Below are 22,233 nucleotides of genomic sequence, written 5' to 3' on the forward strand. Positions count from 1 at the left end.
TCCTTTACTCAGAACAGATTTGTAGCAATAGTTTGTTCACTGTAGACAGGCAAATACTGTTGAAGTTTCACAGATCTTTCAGTCTTCAGTTATTGTCATTTATTATTTCCTGTTTACTTACCCCTCAAGAGGCAATGACACATCTGCAACAAATTTTAATTACTCCCTGTTTAATTAATTTAAATTTAATTAATTAATTTTAATTAATGCCTCTGCAGCAAGTATTATTTTTGGAAGTTTTTTTGTGATTAGAATTGTATAATTGAAATGACAAAAACATAATTTAAAAAAAAAGTGAACTACTGTTTTAGTTTCAAAGAAGACATCAGTAATTAAAACTAGAATATGCTTTCTTAGCACTTTTACTATCTTCCACACTGAGATAGTTGGATTTCACTGTAGGTATCAACACAAACTGAAAGAGTGCTCAATGTGAAATGTGTTACCATTTCATACTCATTTCAGTGGGACCTAAGAGCAACTAATGTGGTCTGTACTCAGACTAATAATTTATTCTGAGAGTTCCACTTAGCTCAAATCCATTTCTCTTTACCTTGTAAAGATCTTGATGGACAAAACAAACTGTGAAACTTTCAAAAGTAATTCAGCAGACTTACTAAGGAGCCTGTGGAGTTAATAAATACTGTCTTAGACTGAGGTCAGGAAAACATGAATTAAATCCCATTATATCCATAATGCTCACTTAGTGACCATGAACCAGCTAACTTATGAATGGGGAAAACAACCTCACAGATATCTTTCATAGCACTTTTTTCTGTTACATCAACATGTAACACTGATCAGCAGGAGCATATTTGAATAATATGATTCTGGGTTGCATAATTTGAGACTGCGGATAGGAAAATCAGAATGAATATTTGAATGCTCTTCTTGGGGGTCCTACAAGCATATGTATCAGGTATCACTGGCCACCAATGTTCTCATGAGACTCCAGAAGGTCAAGGGTGTCCCAAACCACACAGAAATACAGAGATACTGAGAAGACTGGTGCAGGTGTTTTCCCTCACTGTGCTTTGACTTCAAAGGAGCTCTGAAAGGAGTTTGGAACTGGGTAGGAAAATAGAATATTATACCTGTGTTTGAAAAGCTCAACATACTAAACCTCATCACTCAGCCAAGGGCCATATTCAGTGATCACAATTTTTTCCTATCTACCAAACCTATATAAAATGTAGCGACCCCTTACTTTCCCATATAGTTTTCTATATATGAAATATTGTCAGCACATTCAAAACAAAAACATCAGGAGAAAGTCCACCTAAAATCTTTATCTCTAGCTTGGTACACACAGAGAACAGTTTATACAGGGGAGCCCCTTAACACTAAATCTTCTGTCTGCAGTCTCAAATCATTTGGTCCAGCCACAGTGGCATCCATTTAACTCTCAGTCCTAGACACAGGTAGAAATCATGGAAGATATGGAATAAAGAAGAGTCTCCTTTTCCTTACCTTTTGGCTACTGTATGATCACGTATGGCTGGAATCCTGTCTTTCACATGGACTTCATGTGAAGAAGTTTGCACCTGTGCCTCTGTACATATGCGAGACGAACGCCATTTCTTTCCTCGTGGTATGTCAACATATGAGGTCTGAACCTGAGCTTCAGTAAATACAGGAGTTTTTGACTTCATCTCCACTTTGGAAATTTGATCTAATTTTTTCCCTTCTTGTATTTTAACATCTGCAATTTTCACTGGACTCTCTACTAGCCTTGGAAACAATCGCAAATCTTCCTCAAAGGACAGGCCAAGATTGGTATTTTGCACTTGGAGCACTGCTTCCTCTCTCAGGGCCCATAATTCAAGCAATGATTTTTGCACCAGAGCACTACTCTGTTCTAGGTGGAAAGTCTCAATTTTCGCACATCCTGAGGCAGGAGTTGGTGGTCTCTTTGGACTGCAAGTTCGTGATGGAACAGGAGACTCAGCTATGCATGGAAGAGTGGGAGACTCAGTTATATGCGACACAGCAGGCAATTGTTCAATGCCCAAAAGAGCAGGAGACACTTCAGTTCTCAAAGGGGCAGGAAATACTTCTGTGTGTAAAGGAGCAGGAGACACCTCCATGTATAATGGAGCAGGAAGCACCTCCATGTGCAATGGGACAGGAAGCACCTCCATGTGCAATGGAGCAGGAGGCACTTCTGTGCGTGATGGAGCAGGAGACGCCTGTGTGTGCAAAGGAGCAGGAGACACATCCATTCGTGATGGGATGGATGACACATCTGTGAATGATGGGGAACTTGGTAAAGTGGTCCCAGGAGATTGTACCTGGGCATTTGGAAGGTCATCTGGAGCCTGCATATCAGTTGGGGAGGTTTGAGCACTGGTAACTGGAAATTTAGTCATAGTGGTTTTTATTTGATCTTCCGTTGGCTCTATCACCCTCAATATTTCAGGTGTAGGTGGTTGCTTTGAGCTTTCAGTCTGTGGTGAGAGAGGAAGTACCTCAGTAGTTGGTGGCAAATAGGACAGGGAAGTTTGAATTTCAGCATCTGTTAGATTTTTTGTCTTCCATATATCAAGGGAGGAGGTCTGTACCTGTGTAGTGACTTGGGCTGGAGGAGGAGATTCTGCCTTTACAACCAGGGATGGGTGAACTGGGATCTCAGATTCAGAGGGGAAAGAAGATTTTTCTGTGGATTCTGGCAAATCAATCCAAGATGTTTGCAGCTGGGCATTATTCAGTTCTTTTGCTTTCCATATGTCAAGGAGGGAGGTTTGTACTTGGGTGTCCATCTGTGGTGCTTCAATTTTTGCCTCTTCTAGTTCAAGTGAAGTCTGCTGCTGAAAATCAGCATATGAGTGAGATGGATGCCACGAATCGTCCCCAGGCATGTCAGTATCTGAGGTCTGCATCTGAGCATCCATTTGTGACACTAGATGAGACTCTTCTTTTGCTTTCCATAGGTCAAGGAGAGAGGCTTGCGGCCGGGTATCCATTTGTGATGGTGGAGGTGACTCTTCTAGTTCAAGTGAAGTCTGCTGCTGAAAGTCAGCATACAAGTGAGATGGATGCCACGAATCCTCCCCAGGCATGTCAGTATCTGAGGTCTGCATCTGAGCATCCATTTGTGACACTAGATGAGACTCTTCTTTTGCTTTCCATAGGTCAAGGAGAGAGGCTTGTGGCTGGATATCCATTTGTGATGGTGGAGGTGTCTCATCTAGTTCAAGTGAAGTCTGCTGCTGAAAGTCAGCATACAAGTCTGATGGAATATCAATATCTGATGTTTGCACCTCAGCATCACCAGTCTGAGATACAAGAGAAGGCTCTTCCTTTCCCTCTACTACATCAACAAAGGAGGTTTGTGCTTGGGTGTCCAATTGTTCTTTTTTCCTCCATATATCTGTCAAAGATGTCTGCATTTCAAAGTCAGCTTTCAGTTGGGGAGAAGGCTCCACTTTTGTCTCCTCTAACTTAGTTTCAGATATCTTCTGCTGAATGTTAACCAATTCTTTGGCCTTCCATACATCAAGAAAGGAGGTCTGAGCCAACTTGTCTACCTGTTCTGTGGGAGGAGATATAATTCCTTGCTTTGACAATTCACTTACAGAAGTTTGCACTTGAACATCCATTTGTTCTTTTACTTTCCAGATGTCAAGCAGTGATGTTTGTGCCTCACTATCAACTACTAATGGAGCAGGAGACTCCACTGTCTTGGGTGAGTCTAATACTGAAGTAGGCATCTGGGCATCAGCTAAGTCTCTAGCTCGCCATACTTCAAGCAAGGAGGCTTGTCTCTGAGATTCCGATTGTTTTGGGGAAAGAGATTCTATTTCTTCTCTGGACAATTCAAGTCCTGCAGTCTGCACTTCAGCTTCAGCTTGCAGACGTGACTCCCGCCATCTATTTCCAAATGGTATTTCAACATATGATGTTTGTACCTCACTGTCAACTGCTGAAGACCAAAGACGGTCTCTTTGAAAAGGAGTCTGAGAAGCTGATGTCTGAACTTCTGGCAGCTCATGATACCATTTGCGGATCTGAGCTTCTATTACTTGTGGTGTAACAAGGTACTCCTTTCCCTCTGTTACCTCCTGCTTTTCATTCTCAGCCTCAATCAAGGACAAAGAGGAGCACTTCTCCTGGAGTTTGGTCTGTGACAAGGAAGAGAGTTTTTTCATTAGTTCTATGTCAGATGTTTGCACTTGAGCTTCTTTTTTGAATGATGATGAAGAAAGTGGTCTTGCAGATTCATAATCTGAGGTTGGTAGCGCTTGTGCTGAAAAGGGACGCTTCTCCAAAAGCTCATCACTGAAGACCAGGTTTTGGGCCTCAGTATCTGACCAAGAAGAAGCCTTCCGCATTAATTCATGGCTTGACATTTGCAACTGGGGTTCAGCCACTGACAGTGAAGAAATTTTCTTTAGTAATTCAGCACGGGAAAGTGATTCTGTGGTCTCAATCTGTGACAGCAAAGAAAGCTTCTTTAGCAATTCAGCAGTTGATGTTTGGACCTGCACGCTAGCTTGCGGATGTAATAAATGCCACTTGTCCCATTGCCGAATCAAAGTGTCAGATGTTTGTGCAGAAGCCTCAGTCAAATGAGATGGGAGAGATTTCTTTTCTATGAGCAGAGGAGCTCCCAACTCTTCTTCTTCTTCTAATTCAAGCTGTGATGGCTGTACCTGGATTTCAGGTTCCTCTATCACTGAAGTAAATGAGGTCTGAACCTGGGCCTCAGCATTCAATCGTGCAGTGCGCCAATCATTCCCAGGTGGTACTTGCACAGGTAAAGTCTGCACTTCAGCATTAACATATGTAGGGTATAAGTTGCTCAGTTCCACCAGTGATGACTGATACGATGACAACTTAGTCTGGAATTCATTCTCAACAGAGGATACATCCTCCTTTTCTGACATGTAGTCTGAAAATGAAGTCTGCACTTGCATATCTGTCCGTGAAGGAATGAGAAAATCAGTAGGTGAAGTTTGCACTTTAGCCTCAACTAGTATTGGCAAAGAAGCAATCTTCTCTAACAATTCTAGATAAGAGGGCTGGGCCTGGATACACTCTGCCAAAGATATTGCAGAGTCCCTATCTGGTAGGGAAGTAAATGAGGTTTGCACCTGGGCCTCCTTTTCTTCAGGCAGTGACAGTAGTGATGTTTGTACATGGGCCTCCATTCTTCCTGGTAATGATAGCAGTGATGTTTGCACCTGGGCCTCCTTTTCTTCAGGTAATGATAGCAGTGATGTTTGCACCTGGGCCTCCTTTCCTTCAGGTAATGACAGCTGTGAAGTCTGCACCTGGGCCTCCATTTCTCCACGTAATGATGACAGTGATGTTTGCATCTGGGCTTCCTTTTCCTCTGGTAACGAACGCAGCAATGCTTGCACCTGAGCTTCAGCCTCAACAATTCTTCGTAATTCAGCAAATGAGGTTTGGATTTGGGCATCGGTTTCAACTGGGGTTGGGCTCCGCAGGGAGAGAAATGAAGTTTGTGCACGAGCATCAACTTCTCTAGGTATGCTTGAAAATGAAGTCTGGATCTGAACATCAGCCTCAGATGATGACTCTGCTTCTGCAATGGGTACTGAAATTATGGAAGTTTGCAACTCGACTTCTTTATGGAGTCGTGACCACCGCCACCTATTTCCTTCTGGAATTTCCACATTAGATGTCTGTACCTCAGCTTCAATATACAATTCATCTTCATCCTGTTTGGAGAAAATATGATTATCTTATATTCAAAGTAAAAGTTACCTTCTGGAGTTGAGAAAGACACTTTTTGCTTGCAAGTACCAAAAGTCTGGATTCTTAAGTAATGTACTGCTTGAGTCTTTAGAGGCAAGCCAAAGGGAAGGGAACATCAATTTAAATAAATAGAGCTGTTTTTTTCTGGCTGCACTGAACTGCTAATTCACATTAAGCAGAGATCTAACCTTTGGGCACATCAGTTCTTAATCTGGTTTGATAATACTCATTTTTCTCAGGAAACCCTCTGAGATAACACTCTCACCAAATTACAATTTCCTGCCTCCTTTGGGTAATGCCAAGATATTTATATATGTATGTATGTATTTCACAGATTTATTTAGGTGCCCATCTCAAATAAATGACTCTGGGTGGCTTACAACACTAAAATAATAAAAACATTTAAAAACATAAAACCCATAGCAGCAGAGAATCATAAACAACAAACAGCAATCAACATAATCAAAAGGCAGGATCCCTCACATATCTGGGGCCCCAGGCTCAAGATTTTCAGGGCCTTACAGAACACCAGCAGAGATGGGGCCAATCTGATCTCCGGAGGGATGATATTCCAGAAGGCAGGTGCCATGACAGAAAGGGCTCTCCTCCTGGGCCCTGCCAGCCAACACTCTTTGACAAATGGGGCCCAGAACATGCTCCTTCTGCCAAGTAGTTAAAATTAGTATAAAACTGATTCAGCATTATAGTGTACAGTACATTATAAGGACAAACGAATATGTGACAATCTTTTTTTTTTAAGGGAGAGTCTTGTGCTATCCTAAAGTTAATTGTTTGTATCTGTGGTGTAAACCTTAATGATCAGTTGAACCTGGCTCTCAACCACCAAAGTTTAGGTCCCAACACAAGACACTTTCTTATTTTTGCTGCAAAAATCCTAGCATACCTCTCTGGAATCTGCTGCTTTGTAACAGAGTGTTAGGATTCTCTAGTGGAATTTCTTCATGACAGTAGAATCATCAGTAGAAAAACTCCATACCAAACACATGAAACTTTTAAAATATGTCAGTACAGCAGTAGACCCCCACCTAGTCATACTGCTGTTCAGTTTTTCAGTTGTGACTAACTGGTGTATTCTTGAAACCAATTAAAGATGGAGCAATTACTGTCTTTTAAAATGGAAAAATGACAAATATACATATTTAAATAATAGGTATGAATTTTATTAGTTAATAAAACATCAGAATATTTTCCTGCAATGTATTTCCCCAGAAAGTGTAAAAAATTGGGAAGAAATAAGTGATATAATGCATCACAATCATACAGTACAGAAACTGTTAGCACCTGGAAACTGAGTTGAACTTTTAACAACCATATGTTGTCTTTACAGATAAAAATCCTTTTCTCACAGTGGAAAAACTATTGGCTGTTATTGTGTTACTAGATGAAATAAAATATCTGCTTCCACAGAACGAAATAAATCACTTAAGTTACCTATGTCTCTCTCCTCCCCCTCCCTTTATTAACAATGGTAGAGCCACTCTTTTTTTTCCTCTACTTTGTGAAAAAGAAAGAATTTTGAACAAAGCAACAACTGGAATTTGACATGGAATTCCAAATGTTGTTGTTACATGGGAGGATGGACTTGTAAAAAGCTTAATAATGAAGGCAAAGGTACTATCAAACTTCTATTATTGATATGTTATTGCAAGGGCTACCAACACATAAACAAAACACCTTTTTTATGTTATTTTGGTTAATCAATAGCATTCATATTCTGACTACTGGAAACAGAGGAAATTATAGTACAAACACTTTAGTGATACTAATTATTCTGATGCTGTAAAATCCCCCATAGCCAGAAATGATGAGTTTGATTTATTAATGGAGGCTCAGAGTTTACTGGAAATTAAATTAAGCTTGATAAATAAATATTTCCCTATAACCTAGTGATTTTGAACTAACAATTGCTAGAAGGCAGAAAGTCAAGCAATCTTTCTGCCTCTCTTTCTTCAATTTTCAGCCTAACCAAGCTGATTTTCTTCTTTTACATGCAAAGGTAAACCATTAAAAACAACAGCGGTCATAGTGGTCATGAGAGAAAAAATATCCATTATGAAGGTAACACCTTCATTAAACCAGTTGAAAGTTCACAAAATAGTTGCAAACTTTCCAGTTTTCAAGAACTCCTGATCAGGCAAGATAGAATTAAGAGGAGAGAAAAAGAGTTGGGGCACTTGGGAAGGCCCAGCTTGCATTTCTACCCCACATATGCACTGTTGAAAAACTATCCCAAAAGCAAATCTGTCTGGGTAAAGAAAAATTAATCACCTCCAGATTTTCAAGAAAATATGTCAGTCATTCATTGATGAAGTTTTAAAAGGAAGATAGTTCCTCCAGTTAACAAATCTCATGTCTTTCAACAAAATCTGTCATTACATATATTGTTTTGATTGTTACAGTGCCCAAGAACCTTACTCATACCAACAAAAGAAAGCTGCAATAAATTTATCTGCATTTGACGTACATTCGTTCAGCCTGGTGCTTCTCCAAAATTTGGGGACATTTCTATCCCCACAACAGGGAATATAATTTTGAAGGGGAAGGTAGAAACATAAAGAATTATTTCAAGGGAGGGCTTATATTTATTTTCCTCCCCCCTTTTCTCACACAGAAGAAACAGCTGCTTAGCTAGGCAGGAGAGAAAAAACTCTGGTTTTCTAGTGAAGGTAACCTGTTGCCAAAACCATTTGGGGATTAGTTTGTCAACCCTATCAACTTTCAATCTTTAAAAAGAGACATTATTGAAATAGATGTTGCTGTGGGTGTTAAGTGTAAAAAGCAGCAAGCAGCCATCATTATCACCACTCTTTCCCCAACTGCCCTTTCCAGTCTGCCAAGTACTAATGTAAATAAAGAATTCACAAAGTACATTTCAGTAACTTAAAGACTAAATATCTGTAATGACATCAACCTGTTCATTTCCAATTTTGGGGAAAACACTGTAAAAGCTAGCTTCTTCACTGAATTACCTCATCCTGGTCTAGCTCCAGATCTGGCTCAGACAGTTCTGAAGAAGATTTGAAGTGTTCAGGCCCAGTAATATTAATGCTGAAATATATAAGACACAAAAGCTTTCAGAGCCTGGTAGGCAACTACATCTTTAACAGATACCAGAGACTTCAGGACTATAAATCAGCATTATGGAAAGTTTTAAAAAATTAAGTCATTGGGAAAACATTACAGAACTAACTAAAGAAATGCTAGTTCATGAATTAAATTGTTCTATATTTACATTTGAAATTGCAGAATTTGTGATTACTGCAAAATCAAAGAATAAGAAACCCCTGACTGCTAACCCTTTTAAAATAAAAAGAGGTATAGTTGCAGAAATAAAACCTGGGAAGAATCCAGGACTGAACCTCTGAATATTAACAGTCCACGAGAGTAAAATTTAACAATTGCCTACTTTATGGTATTATTTCAGTTTATAAAAAAGGAAATAAAACTGATCTTTTGAATGTGGCATATCAATTTATTAGGCATAGGGGTAAATATATACGCTAGTTTATTAAGAGAAAAACTGTCCTGGATGGACAGAATCCTGAATAGGCTGTTTTAGTAATTGTCTGTTGACAATTGCCTCACTCTACATCATGTTACAGAGAAATCTCTAGCTTATACATTACCTTTATAGGTAGTTTTGAAGGCTAGTTTTGATTCCATTTCAAGGAATGGAAATCATTCCACACTTGGGAACTATTTGCAGTACAAATCAGTCTGATAATATTTGTTCCATACCACCACTAATTTTCAGGAGCCATTGTATAGACCAGGCTTCCCCAAACTGGCAGACTCCAAGTATACTGGAATTGCAACCCCAGCATTCTGCACCAACATGGTGAAACACCATGCTGAATGTTCCACTTCCAAAATACATCTGGATTGTCCAAAGTTGGGAAAGGCTAGTATGGAGATCCACTCCCCTGCTAGCCTTAATACTTCAGTGCTCAGTTTGCATCTGCAGGTTGCATGAGCAAGTGTCACAATACAGATCAGCACTCACCAGAAACAATGAAGAATAATTTCTTTTAAACATATTTTCCAGTACAACAGTTTTTTCTTTGGCTGAGCAATGTATAATACAATCTGCAAAGTCTGAGTTATTTGTCTTTAACAAAGTGTTTCTCTTTATCAAATCACTATGATAGCAGAGTGTACATCCATTAATTTTACTCTTTTGTTTTATCATTTCTCACATGACATTTATTCCACAATTTTTTGAGAGCCACACAAACAAGAAGCAAACTATAACTATCATACATTCAGTGTATTCATACAATTATTATGTATGTACAATAATATACTATAGCAATAAGGCATAAAATCAATGTCTGAAGCAACTTCTAAAAGGTACCATTAACTAAGAAAGAGGGATGGATCTTACCAAGTTGAGGACTGAGTTTCTGATGGAACAGCACAACAGAAAAATTTTCTCCAACTGCCTATAAAACAGATGGAAGACAATTTCAGGGAAAAATGTTTTGATCTACATTTTATTAAGAAAGCACCCCAACAATCAGATAATTAGTAATGAGATCTCTGAATTTAAGTAATTGCTAAAAATCTCAATATAGCTTTTTTCCCCATGGGCTGGTTTTCATTGTCTAAGTTGACCAAGTCAAAGACAAGAAACAGAAAAATTGAATGTATGACAGTAATATAAATTTCTGCCCTTCTGTGGATGAACCTCCATTGCTCCTAATCTCCTTGCATGGGGGTGACTAAGCAAATTAACATAGTTCCTTCTATGGTTTACTTAGCGTGTCATTCATTCATTCATTCATTCATTCATTCATTCATTCATTCATTCATTCATTTCATTTGTATAGCCACCCATCTCAACAAGTGACTCTGGGCAGCAGTCCTGTAAGCACCAGAAGCCAAGAACAAAAATTATGGCCAGCTGCTTGATATAATCCTTTTTTGTGTAAAATGTACACAGTGGTGGATCAGAAACTACCAATTACTGAATGCCAAAGTGCTAATAGAGGCCAAGGAAGAAAATAGTAAAAGATATACCTACCTCCCTGAAAACATTTTCCAACAAAATATTTCAAAGAATTTTTTTTTAATTACAGTAAAATTGTAAATAGCAACAGCCCTCCAATCTAATTCATATAAAAAAAATTGTACAATTATTTATTATGCTACCACATAGGTTCCGGCTGCAAAATTCCCCAAAGTATAGCCTGTGGGCACCAATGTGTCCATGAACCATCTTTCTTGGTGCTCATCAAACTCCCTGCCTCATTTTTGTTGTTCAGTCGTTAAGTCGTGTCCAACTCTTCGTGACCCCATGAACCATATCGCGCCAAGCCTTCCTGTCCTTCACTGCCTCCCTGAGTTTCCTCAGTTTCATGCTCAACACTGTCCATGGGGTTTTCTTGGCAAGGATACTGGAGTGGGTTGCCATTTCCTTCTCCAGTAGACCACATTTTGTCAGAACTCTCTGTCATGACCCGTCCGTCTTGGGTGGCCCTGCACGGTATAGCTCATGGCTTCACTGAGTTACGCAAGTCCCTTCGCCACGACAAGGCAGTGATCCATGAAGGGGTCTTGCTTCATATTTATTGGTAAATAAAATGCTTAGCACTTAGCTATGTTGGCAAATCTCAGAAAATCTAAACAGGTGCAGATATGGTTAGTATTTGGAAATTCCAGAGTTGTAGGCTAGACTAGAATGTTGAAAATGGAAGAAAGCTGTAGCAAGCAACTTCCACACTATTGCCAGGGAAATGGCCATGCTTACTGACCATGCTTACTGAAGTAGCCATTTTGTGATAGTGCCTGTAACATATCCTCAAGATTCCAAGTGCATCCACCTGACCCAAAAGATGGAGATTTTTCAAATAGTAATAAAGTGCCCAATTTCCCAACACATATCACATTCACACATCATATTCATGAGGAGTATCCCAACTGGTAACACACAAAATGATAAATAGTTTTTACAGTTGTCTATTTGTGAATGAATTTTTTAATAAGACACAAATAATCAATCATGAAAAGAAGCAATACGCTGCCTATAGTGTTGAAAAATTCAGTGCAAAAAGAGTGCAACCATGTGATTTTTTAAAAATTATTCATATATATATCCTACAAACGATTATGTGCCATCAAGTCATTTTTGACTCCTACCGACCACATATCTAGATTTTCTCCATGTCAATCTGTCCCTAACCTGTTCTTTCAAGTCTCCCAAAGGTGCACTCATCACTACTGTAACTGAATCCCTCCATTTTGCTGTTGCCTGTCCTCTTCCTCTCTTTCCTTCCACCTTTCCCAGCATTAGAGCCTTTTTCAGAGAGCTGGGTCTTTGCATAATGTGTCCGAAGTAGGATAATTTGAGCCTGGTCATTTGTGCCTCAAGTGAGAACTCTGGGTTGATCAATGATCCAACGGTTTGTTTCCTTGGCTGTTCACGGTATTTTCAGGCATCTTCTCCAACACCAAAGTTCAAAGGCGTCAATAGTCTTCCTATCCTGCTTTTTCAAAGTCCAAGTTTCACTTCCATAGAGTATCACAGGGAATACCATGGCTTGCATGATTCTCATCTTTGTAGGTATAGACACATCACAGCATTTAAATATCTCTTCCAAAGTCTTCATGCCTGCTCTACCAAATGCTAGCCTGCGGCGTATTTCTTGACTGCTGGTTCCTTTAGTGTTGATGGTTGATCCTAAAAGGCAGAAGCTATCCACTACTTTGATATATTCATTGTCAATTCTGATTGTTCTACTTGTTGTCACTAGTTTGGTCTTTTTTATATTTAATTTTAGTCCCATTTTTTCACTGTGCTCTTTGACTAGGGCTTACAGATCCTTTGCATTTTCAACTATCAGGCTAGTGTCATCAGCATAGCGCAGGTTATTGATGTTTCTTCCTCCAATTTTAAAACCACGCTCATCTTCTTCCAATCCAGCTTTCCTTAATATATATTCAGCATATAGGTTGAATAAAAAAGGAGAGAGTATGCAGCCTTGTCGCACTCCTTTGCCAACCAGGAGCCAGTCTGTTTCACCATGTTCTGTATATAAGGTTCTCATGAGGACAATAAGATGTCCTGCGATTCCCATTTTTCTGAGCATTTTCCACAGCTTGATATGATCAACATAATCAAAGGCTTTTCTATAATGGATGAAGCATATAGTGACTTCTTTTTGATATTCTTTGGCTTTCTCAATTATCCAGCATTCATCATCAATAATGTCTTGTGTTCCTTAGCCTTTTCTAAACCTAGCCTGAACATCTAGCATCTTCTTTTCCATGTAGGGCTCTAATCTGCATTGGATGATCCTAAGCATTATTTAGCTAGCATGTGAAATTAAAGATATTGTATGATAGTTTGCACACACTGTTAAGTCTCCCTTTTTTGGTATTGAAATGTAGACTGACCTCTTCCAATCAGTTGGCCACTGGGTTGTTAGCTTAATGTAGTTTATGAAACCAAGACTCACGTAACCAGGGAAAAAATAAGGCCAACACACTATGGCCAATAGGTTCCCTCAAAGGTTGCCTTCCTCTCCCTACAGAGTTACTTCACACAAGAGATCAATCTATAGCTTCATCTGGGCCCCTCCTAATGTGTTACACATGCAACTCTCAGAATAATCTATCCCGCATCAATGCATGGGAAACAAAATGAACCCTTTTGTGTCCTTCTAATGTACTATGATTGGGTCTCTGCAGGGAGCAGGACTGGGAGGCCAGGACTGATATGAGCCAGAAGTGGCCATAGATACAAAGGATGCACAAGAGTGTGTCAACCAACACAAACTGATCCACAGTTCGTGAAGAGGTTCGTTACTTTTGAGGAAGTGCACCTTAGTCAAGTTTGGGAACAACAGGAACATTGCCTTGCTGTTGAAAACAAAAATATTTTCAACATTGTGACAGCTGCTTTAGAACAGAAACAAATATTCATTATGGCTGCAGAACCATGCCTTTATCAATTCCTAAAAATTGTATTTTGTGAATCAGTGACACTGAACATAAATGTTCCATTTAGCTGTTAATGGCTGATAAATTATTATTAGTAGGGAGTAGAGAACTGAAGGGGGAAAATGGAAAGCAGTGTCCAGAGTAAAAAGATGCAATTGGAAAGAATTCCAGACAGGTTCTGCTTCTTTATACTAATAGTTATCTCAGGTCTCAGATCCCAGTTCTTATCATAGCCAAAACGAGGGAAATACCAGCAGTTTGAGGAAGTCCCAAGGTTTGAGAAACCCCCTCTCATACATACCTCAAAAACTGAGCCAAGTGAAGCCTGAGTATTCTCATTGAACATGGAATGCTCAATTCTCAGATTGGATCATTGTGTAAAAATGGTTTGTGATAGTAGAAAGAATCCCGGGGATCCTGAACAGAAGCATTTAACACTACTTGTGCTTTCCAAATGTCACCTTAAAGCCAACTCAATTGACGTGGCAAAAATTGTGAGCCAGGCACATGTAGTTCAGATGGTAAGTTCCCATACCACCACTACTAGCTTCCTTAAGATTTGATTTGCAGAGATCATCTTGCAATGTGGAGATCAGATTAATTTCTGCCAACATTCTCTATAGCTCTGTCCTAATATCTCTTCTCACTTCCAGGGCTTAATTCTAAATTGTCTACAGCCAAAACAAGGTGTACCTTCAGCAGATGCATGTTGATTTCCTTACAAGTGAATCATTAGAATTTCAAAAACCCATGTTAAGGAAGGCTTCAGACAAGATACTACAAAAAGCAGATTTGGCTATGTGGGGAGAAAGACTATGGGCCTTGTGGTTCATTTAAAATGTTATACACCTATACTTGAGGCTGACTATTAAATCAAAAAGTATGTCATTCACAGTGACACTGTTATGCAAATGACATAAAATGGTGCAAATGCAACGAAAACCCATCTGCTACATCCAAAGTCTGTTACATCAAAATTCACTAAATCAAAGTTTTATTATACTTTAAAACCAGAACAGCTAAGAACTACTTAAGGCTGCCTCAGGAATGGTGTAGAAATGACGAATATTTGTGGACCAAAAGAGGTTGCCTATATCACAGAACCAGAAGGATCCTCTTTTGAATATTTACACTGTTCCCACATTTCATCTGTCAATTTCCCAGTTTTAACACTACTAGCCTTTCTTCCTCACTCCAACACGCTGGGTGTCAATCAACCTTTCCTAACATCTTCCCAATAAAGAGGTCTGGAGATCTCAAAACTTGTTGATATTTGTGATGTCTCCATCAACCTTATAACTGTATTTTCTTAAGTATGACTTCATTTTTATAGCCTTGTGAGGTAGATGGGACTCATGACTGGTCCAAAGCACCAGAAAACTTTGCACTCTTCCTGCAGCTGTTTTATTTTTTGTAATTATGGAAGGTTGTCTCAAGAGGATCAAGGATCAGAAGATGGCAGCCTTTCCTCACCCCCACTTTTATCTTCACAGCAACCTATTTCTGTCCGTGAAACTGGAAACAAGGTCTGGATTCGCTCATCTTGCTTCAGTCATAATGAGGTTTGTTTGCTCATACAGTATGCAATATGCTAAACTGGTTAATGACTGACCCAGAGAAGTTTTGGGCTGACTAAAGATTTGAAACTGGCTTTTGAGTTGTCTTCGCAGTCCTATTCGGACACTTCGCTAGTACACCAAGTCGCCCCTGAGTTTCGGGGGCATCCCTCCCTATGACCCAGAGGTCGCCGTGGGTGGTAATAAACCGGTCCTTGAACCTCTCCCGCTCGCACAAAAACAGCCCGATCCTTCCAGCGGGCTCCCCACGTGAGCCCCTCACCTTTATTCTTCCCCATGGTTTCAACACCCGCTGTAGTCCCGCATGTAGTTGGTAACACGGCAGCAGCAGGAAGGCGCGGGTTGCTGGCTTTCCCCGGGCCCGGCACTGAGCGCCCCCAGCACCGCGCCCAGCCTACCAAGGGACAGCTCCGCACGACGGCGGGCCGACGTCACCGGGAGGCTTTTTGACATCACGACGCTGGGATTCTGTCCCAGGCCTTGCCGCCGCCGCTTTTCGGCGAGCGCCTCCAGAGAGCGCCTCTGCTCGTTTGGCTCCTGGGGGAATGTCCGAGCCGTCCCTTCGTTAGCCACGATCCCACCGCCTCTGGGGAATGGGCTGCAGGACAGCAGGCGGGAAAGCCGGAGGGCGGGCTGATCAACTAGGTGCGCAGCCGGGCAGGGAGTCTCCAGTTCAAAAGCTGCCTTGGAGCTCGAATTCAGCCAGACCCCGAAGGCCTCGCTCGTGGGCAGAGAATGGCGCCCTTTCACGCCTTGAGCCTTTTGAGGGGTGGGAGGCTGGGGGTCACGCCAACTGCGTGAGCCGGACCCCATCCAAGGAGCGGCTCCATCCTGCGTTTGCAGTGATTCCATGGATCAGTATTTTTCATTCAAAGTAGCAAAACTTGCAAGGTACAAAAGAATGCCAAGAGTTAGTTCAGGTTTCCTTCCTCACCTCGATTACTGGGCTACCGACATCGATGGGCAAAAAAAATGGAGGAAAAAAAATTTATACTGAGGTAGGATACAGCCGAAGAGGTGGACGCAGAGGGGTCATATGAACATTTGGCCCTCAGATCTGCGGCGTTGTTAAAAGGACCTGATCGTGAGGAAAGAATTAGGTTCCTTTTCAAATGCAGGCCTACAGCCCTGCTAGATTGAATGCGTGCTCCCTGAGGAATTAGCCCCAGCCCCTGTTGGCAAAACCAGCAGACTGTATCGCACCTTACCCTTGGTCTTATTTTTAAATATATATAAATATATATTATTATTATATTATATATATAATGCATCTCGAATAACCAGCAAGTGTAAAGTATCATATGGCTAATATACAGTATGTGGTTGACCCAACTGGAATCGATAAAAGGAACAAGAAAAACTAATAATATGTTTTAAAAAATAATGTAAGTACTCTAGAACCCACATGATGTTTTAAAAATAGTGTAAAAGACTCTAGAACCCACATTTGTGATGTAGCACAATTCCATGTGTAGAATGATAGTCCTGAAACAGTTTCAAAATAAGATTAAATTGTGCATCACATTTATTTTTGAGATACGAAGTTACTCTAGACCAATGTTTCTCAACCTTGACAACTTTAAGTTGTGTGGACTTCAACTCTCAGAATTCCCCAGCCAGCATGCTGGCTGGCGAATTCTGGGAGTTGAAGGCCACACTTCTTAAAGTTGCCAAGGTTGAGAAACACAGCTCTAGACATTGAAGCACATTCCTATATTCCTACTGTTAAACCATTCTTCCATAGAGGTGATCAGAGATCTTTTCCAATAAAAAGCATATAATACTTTTTCAGCTTTTATCATATACAATGCCAATTCAGTATATTTTGAAGGAATTTGTGGCTTGGTGAAGTTCAATAAAAATGTCTCTGGTTGGAATGGAATTAAGACTTTCAAAATTTCTTCTATGCTACAATGAATTAATTCTCAGTACTGTTGAGTTTTGCAACATTGCCACTACATATGGAAGGAAAATCCAATCTGCTCATTGTATTTCCAGCATTTCAGGGAAAAGGAGCTACTAATCATGATAGCTGATCTTAGACAAAAGGCCAAGAAGCAATCCAGTAAGATTATATGAAATCAGTTCTTGAGTAAGTGCAAAGATCTTGTGGAAATAATTTTCAAATGGACTAAGGTTCTGACACCTTGGTTTTTCTCAAAATTTAGTTCTAATCTCAGACTACCTCCAGAAATAGTTGTACCACTGCAAGATTAACTCAGAGTTTGTCATACCAGACTTTCATCCCTGTTGGTCAGCTGAACTAATTTATTTTCAACTGCAGTATAGCTGAAATTGCTGAAAAGCTAGTTTGCTTTTTTCTTTTTTTGAGACACTGCAACTCTCTCAAGTTTATTGGCAAGTGCTTACCATTTGCAGAAACTTTGCTCACCACACCTCCCAGCTTCTGGGCTGCAGCTGTGCTACCATGTCTTTCAAAGATAGCATAAAAGTTTTTCTTCACCCTCCTCAGAGGAAGTAGTGGGATGCAATATGAAGTAAGGAAGGATACATATGGGGGATTTCCCTTAGAATGGAGAGGGAATACAAACTTTTTGTTGCTGTAGGAATTGACAGAGTGTTCAGTGATTCTTTGTTCTCAGTGCAACTCAATAGAGGTGAAGATAATTGAACATCAATTTCAAACTACTTTTGAGGCATTGGAGAATGGAAGTGCTTTATGTTACTTTAGGAATACCCATTAAGAGGCAGTGTGAAGCACTGATTATTACTGCAGTATCAGCAAGATTGCAGGGATGCAATTTTGTACACAACTTTTGCTATATCACCACTGACCAGGGATGGATTTCTTCACTTCTATACAATCTCTTTGGTGGAAGAGTCAGAAAAGGTGGGCAACAATTTCAATAAAGATTTATTACATGATGGCTATTCTGCTGCATTTTCCACCCCCATTGCATTATTTGCAACAAAGGATTTCATTTTTATCCTTTCCTGAAGAAAGTGTAACAGAACACATAGTTCTGTTAACACTGACAAGAAAACCCCACAGATACAGTCACTCAGAGTAGAGCTCAATTCAATGGTGTCATTACCTTATTACCACAATTACTGTATCACAATCTCTTAACAAAGTAAAGAGCAAAAGAGATTGAAAATACAGTGGTACCTCAGTTCACGAACTTAATTCGTTCCACGATTCGGGTCGCGAGCCGAATTGGTTGCGAACCGAATCAAATTTCCCCATAAGGTTCAATGTAAATAACGTTAATCCATTCTGAACCATATGTATCTTTTTTTAACCACAAAAATATGAAACAAAGTACAGTACAGTACAGTATGAAGAGAGAGAACACTAACCTTGCTTGAGGCGACACCAAAAAGCTTCACTGCAAGTGTCCGTCTGCAACCGCGATCTCACCTAGAGGAAGCCACGACCACGTGTCAGAGCAGGGAAGATGGCCATGGGTCGTGTTCGTCACCTGATGCGGAGTTCGCGAACAGAAGCAAAATTTTGCGAACGCCGCTGTTCGCAAACCGAATTGTTCATGAACAGAAGCGTTCGTGAACCGAGGTATTTTATGCAGAGAACCTGGACTTGCAACTGAAGAATTTTTCAGTTAGTGCAGCACTAAATTCCACACTAGAGCCAGTTTGCTGTAATGGTTAAGGCATCAGGCTAGAAAATGAGAGACTGTGAGTTCTGGTGTAACCTTAGGCATGAAGTCAGTTGGGTGACCTTGAGCCAGTCACTCCCTCTCAGCCCTAGGAAGCAGGCAATGGCAATCCACTTCTGAAATCTTGCCAAGAAAATTGCAGGGACTTGTCTAGACAGTCACCAAGAGTCAACACTGACTCAAAGCCACCTCCAAAAAACCCCCATCTTTTTAAAATTTAATTCTTAAGCATCTTATAATTCAGACTGGAAGTGTATGCATGTCATCTGAATCTGCAATCACAGTGCCATCAAATCAGATTATGTGCCATCAAGTCAGTGTTGACTCTTAGCAACTGCATAGATCTTCTCTAGGATTTGTCTTCAGCCTGGAACTTCAAGTCTTCCAGTGGTGCACTCTTAGCTGTTGTAATCAAGTCCATCCACCTTGCTGTTGGGTCATCCTCTTCTTCTCTTTCCTTCCACCTTTCCCAGTTGAAACACTTTTAAAGAGAGGGATGCCTCATGATATTTTGCAATTTTGAATTCAGTAGGAAGAGTGGAGAAGCTCCATTTGTTGCCTCATGAGTGTTGCTAGTCCTAAGAAAAAAGTAGGAGATGGTCCAGTCCTGAGGCAAGTCTTCTGTTGAAGAACTGATTATGTGACATCAAGTCAGTGTCAACTCTTAACAACCACATAGATAGACCTTCCTCAGGATAGTCTATCCCCAATCTGGCCCTTCAGGTCTTCCAATAGTGTACCCATCACTGCTGCAATTGAGTCCATCCACCTTGCTGCTGGTTGTTATCTTTTCTTCCACCTTTCCCAGCGATATTCACTTCTAAAGAGAACTAGATCTGCACATAATGTGTCCAAAATATGAAAATTTGAACCTGTTAATTTGTGCCTTGAGTGACAATTCTCGATTATTTGTTCAATTATCCATTTGTTTGACTTCTTGGCTTTCTGTGGTATTCTCAGGAGTGTTCTCCAACAACAAACTTCAAAAGAATCAATACTCTTTCTATCCTGCTTTCTGAAATTCCAACTTTCACTTCCATAGGGGATTACTATATAGACATTGAAGTCATGGCATTCAAGTATCTTTTCCAAGGCCTTCATTGCTACCCTACCAGGTTCTAGTCTGCAGCATCTTTCTTTTATTTTAGTTTTATTGAAAGTTTTAAAAACAAGAGTAAAAATTAATACAAACTGAGATAGAGTAAGAAGGAAAAAAGAAAAAGGAATAAATGAAAGAGAAAGTTAAAGAACAAAAAGAAAAGGTGAGGAAAAAAGAAAAAAGATATAAAGTGGCTTCTGATCTTCTTTACAGCAGTTATAAGTACACCTGTAGATTTACCTCTTTCTCTGAAGTTACATCATGATACTCTTCTTTCTATAATCTAGCCTAATTGCAAAACATCATAAGTTCATTTTTTTTCTGTTTTATGCAAGAAGACCAAGTCTGCAGCTTCTTTCTTGACTACTGCTTCCTTTATTGTTGGTAATTGATCCTAAAGGGTAGACGTTAGCCACCACTACATCACTGATAGTTATTGTTGATTCTAAGGCTGGTTGCTGTACCTGTTCTCAGTAGCTTTTCCTTTATATTTAATAGTTTCATTTTTTTCACTGTGTTTTTTATTTTGACTACTAGAGTTTCCAGATCATTTGCATTTTCAGCAGAGTAGTGACATTAGCATAGTGCAGATTATTGATATTTCTTCTTCCAATTTTAAAACCATACTAATCTTCTTCCAATCCAGCCCCCTCAATATGTATTGAGCATATAGGTTAAATAAATAAACTGTACAGCCTTGTCCCACACCTTTACCAACCCGGAGCCAGTCTTTTTTGCTGTGTTCCATCCAGACTATGGCTTCCTGTCCTGTGTTAAAGTTTCACATGAGAACAATGAGATGTTCTGGGATTTCCATTATCCTAAAGACATTCTACAGCTTGACATGGTCAACCCAATCAAAAGCTTTTCTATAGTCAGTGAAGCAGATATTGACTTCTTTTTTTCATTATCCAGCATGCATCAGCAGTAATATCTCTTGTACCTCAGCCTTTTAAAAACCACGTTGAAGATCTGGCATCTCCCTTTTCACGTAGGACTCTGATTTTCATTTGATGATCCTAAGCTTTATTTTGCTAGCATATGAAATTAAGGATATTGCACAATAGTTTGCAGTTTGTTAAGTCTCATTTCTTTGCTACTAGTGTGTAGACTGACTCTTCCAATATATTGGCCCATGTGTTGTTCTCTGGATTTGCTAGCATAGTTTGGCTAGAACCTTCTTCTTCTGTTGCTTGCTATATTTCTGTAAGTATTCTGTCAATTCCTGCAGCCTTCCAACATGGAAATGCCAGAGTGTTTATCTAACTTCATTTTCTAGTATTAGAAGCTCTTGAAAATAGGAAATAACTTCTAAGGTATCTTGAATACTGACATCTCTACTGTACAGAATTTTAGTATACTCATTCATCTTTATCTTTTTTGAATCAGTATCCATTGCCATCATTTAGCATACCAATTTGAGGTTAGAACCTCCTTCTGAGTTTGGAGATCTTTTGGAAAAATGTTGTTTTTCCTTATTTTACTATATATTTATTTATCTATATAGTACTAAAACTCTCATTGTGTTTATCTGTACCCACAAGTTAGTGCAAGTGGTACATTATACTGCAACAATTTTTGAATCCGGGTACCTAAAATCCACTAACTTAAAGAATGCGTAAAAAAGGACCCATTACTCCTGTGAAATTGAAATTTCCATATGTCCACACCAGTTTTATTTGCAAACTTGTGGCCATTGCAGCATCCCTGTGGTCATGTGATCGTGATTTCTGATGCACCCAGCTTCCCACAAGCAAAGTCAATGGGGAAGTCGGAAATCACTCCCACTGCTTTTTTGCCTGTCCGTGGTCATTCTGTTTATCTGTTTAGGTAAGTAAATATTGGCTTATTATTGAAGTCTGCTTGCCAATACAATTATTTTTCTATTTATGATATATACTCTTCTTAGATGATCACGGGACCATCCAGCATTGGGGTAAAAAAAAATACGGTCAGCCTAAAATTTAATGTTCATTCTGGTCACATCTGACTGCACTACCTTTCTCTCAAAGGATGACCCAACAGGCCACAGGGTTGTCTAGTTTGAATTTATTAGCCGCCCAACTCCAATGGACTCTGAGTGGCATACAAAACTAGAAACACATAAAAACAGATTAAAGCACCAAATCAGATGGACAGCCCAGACTAAAATAATCTTATAGATACCAAAATCAACCAAAATAAAACAGGCCCTAGACAAATAATAAAACATCAGCCCAAGGCCTGGGACCAAAGC

General features: G+C 39.8%; 1 protein-coding gene across 1 annotated transcript in view; it reads right to left on the reverse strand.

Annotated features, from left to right (window-relative positions):
• TSBP1 (testis expressed basic protein 1) overlaps window positions 1-15,665 on the reverse strand; it is a 25,307-nt gene extending 9,642 nt beyond the window's left edge. The window contains exons 1-4 of the mRNA XM_088134447.1: window positions 15,523-15,665; window positions 10,127-10,184; window positions 8,712-8,790; window positions 1,471-5,684 (exon numbers count right to left, since the gene is read on the reverse strand). Of these exons, the coding sequence (XP_087990573.1) occupies window positions 1,471-5,684; window positions 8,712-8,790; window positions 10,127-10,184; window positions 15,523-15,538 (4,367 nt within the window). The 5' untranslated portion in view covers window positions 15,539-15,665. The remainder of the gene's footprint in view (window positions 1-1,470; window positions 5,685-8,711; window positions 8,791-10,126; window positions 10,185-15,522) is intronic.
• Window positions 15,666-22,233: the final 6,568 nt, after the last annotated feature.

This window comes from Python bivittatus, unplaced genomic scaffold, assembly GCF_059951505.1.
Source record: "Python bivittatus isolate LINGU-HERP-01145 unplaced genomic scaffold, Pbiv_v1 ctg000000_np1212, whole genome shotgun sequence".
Lineage (NCBI taxonomy): Eukaryota > Metazoa > Chordata > Lepidosauria > Squamata > Pythonidae > Python > Python bivittatus.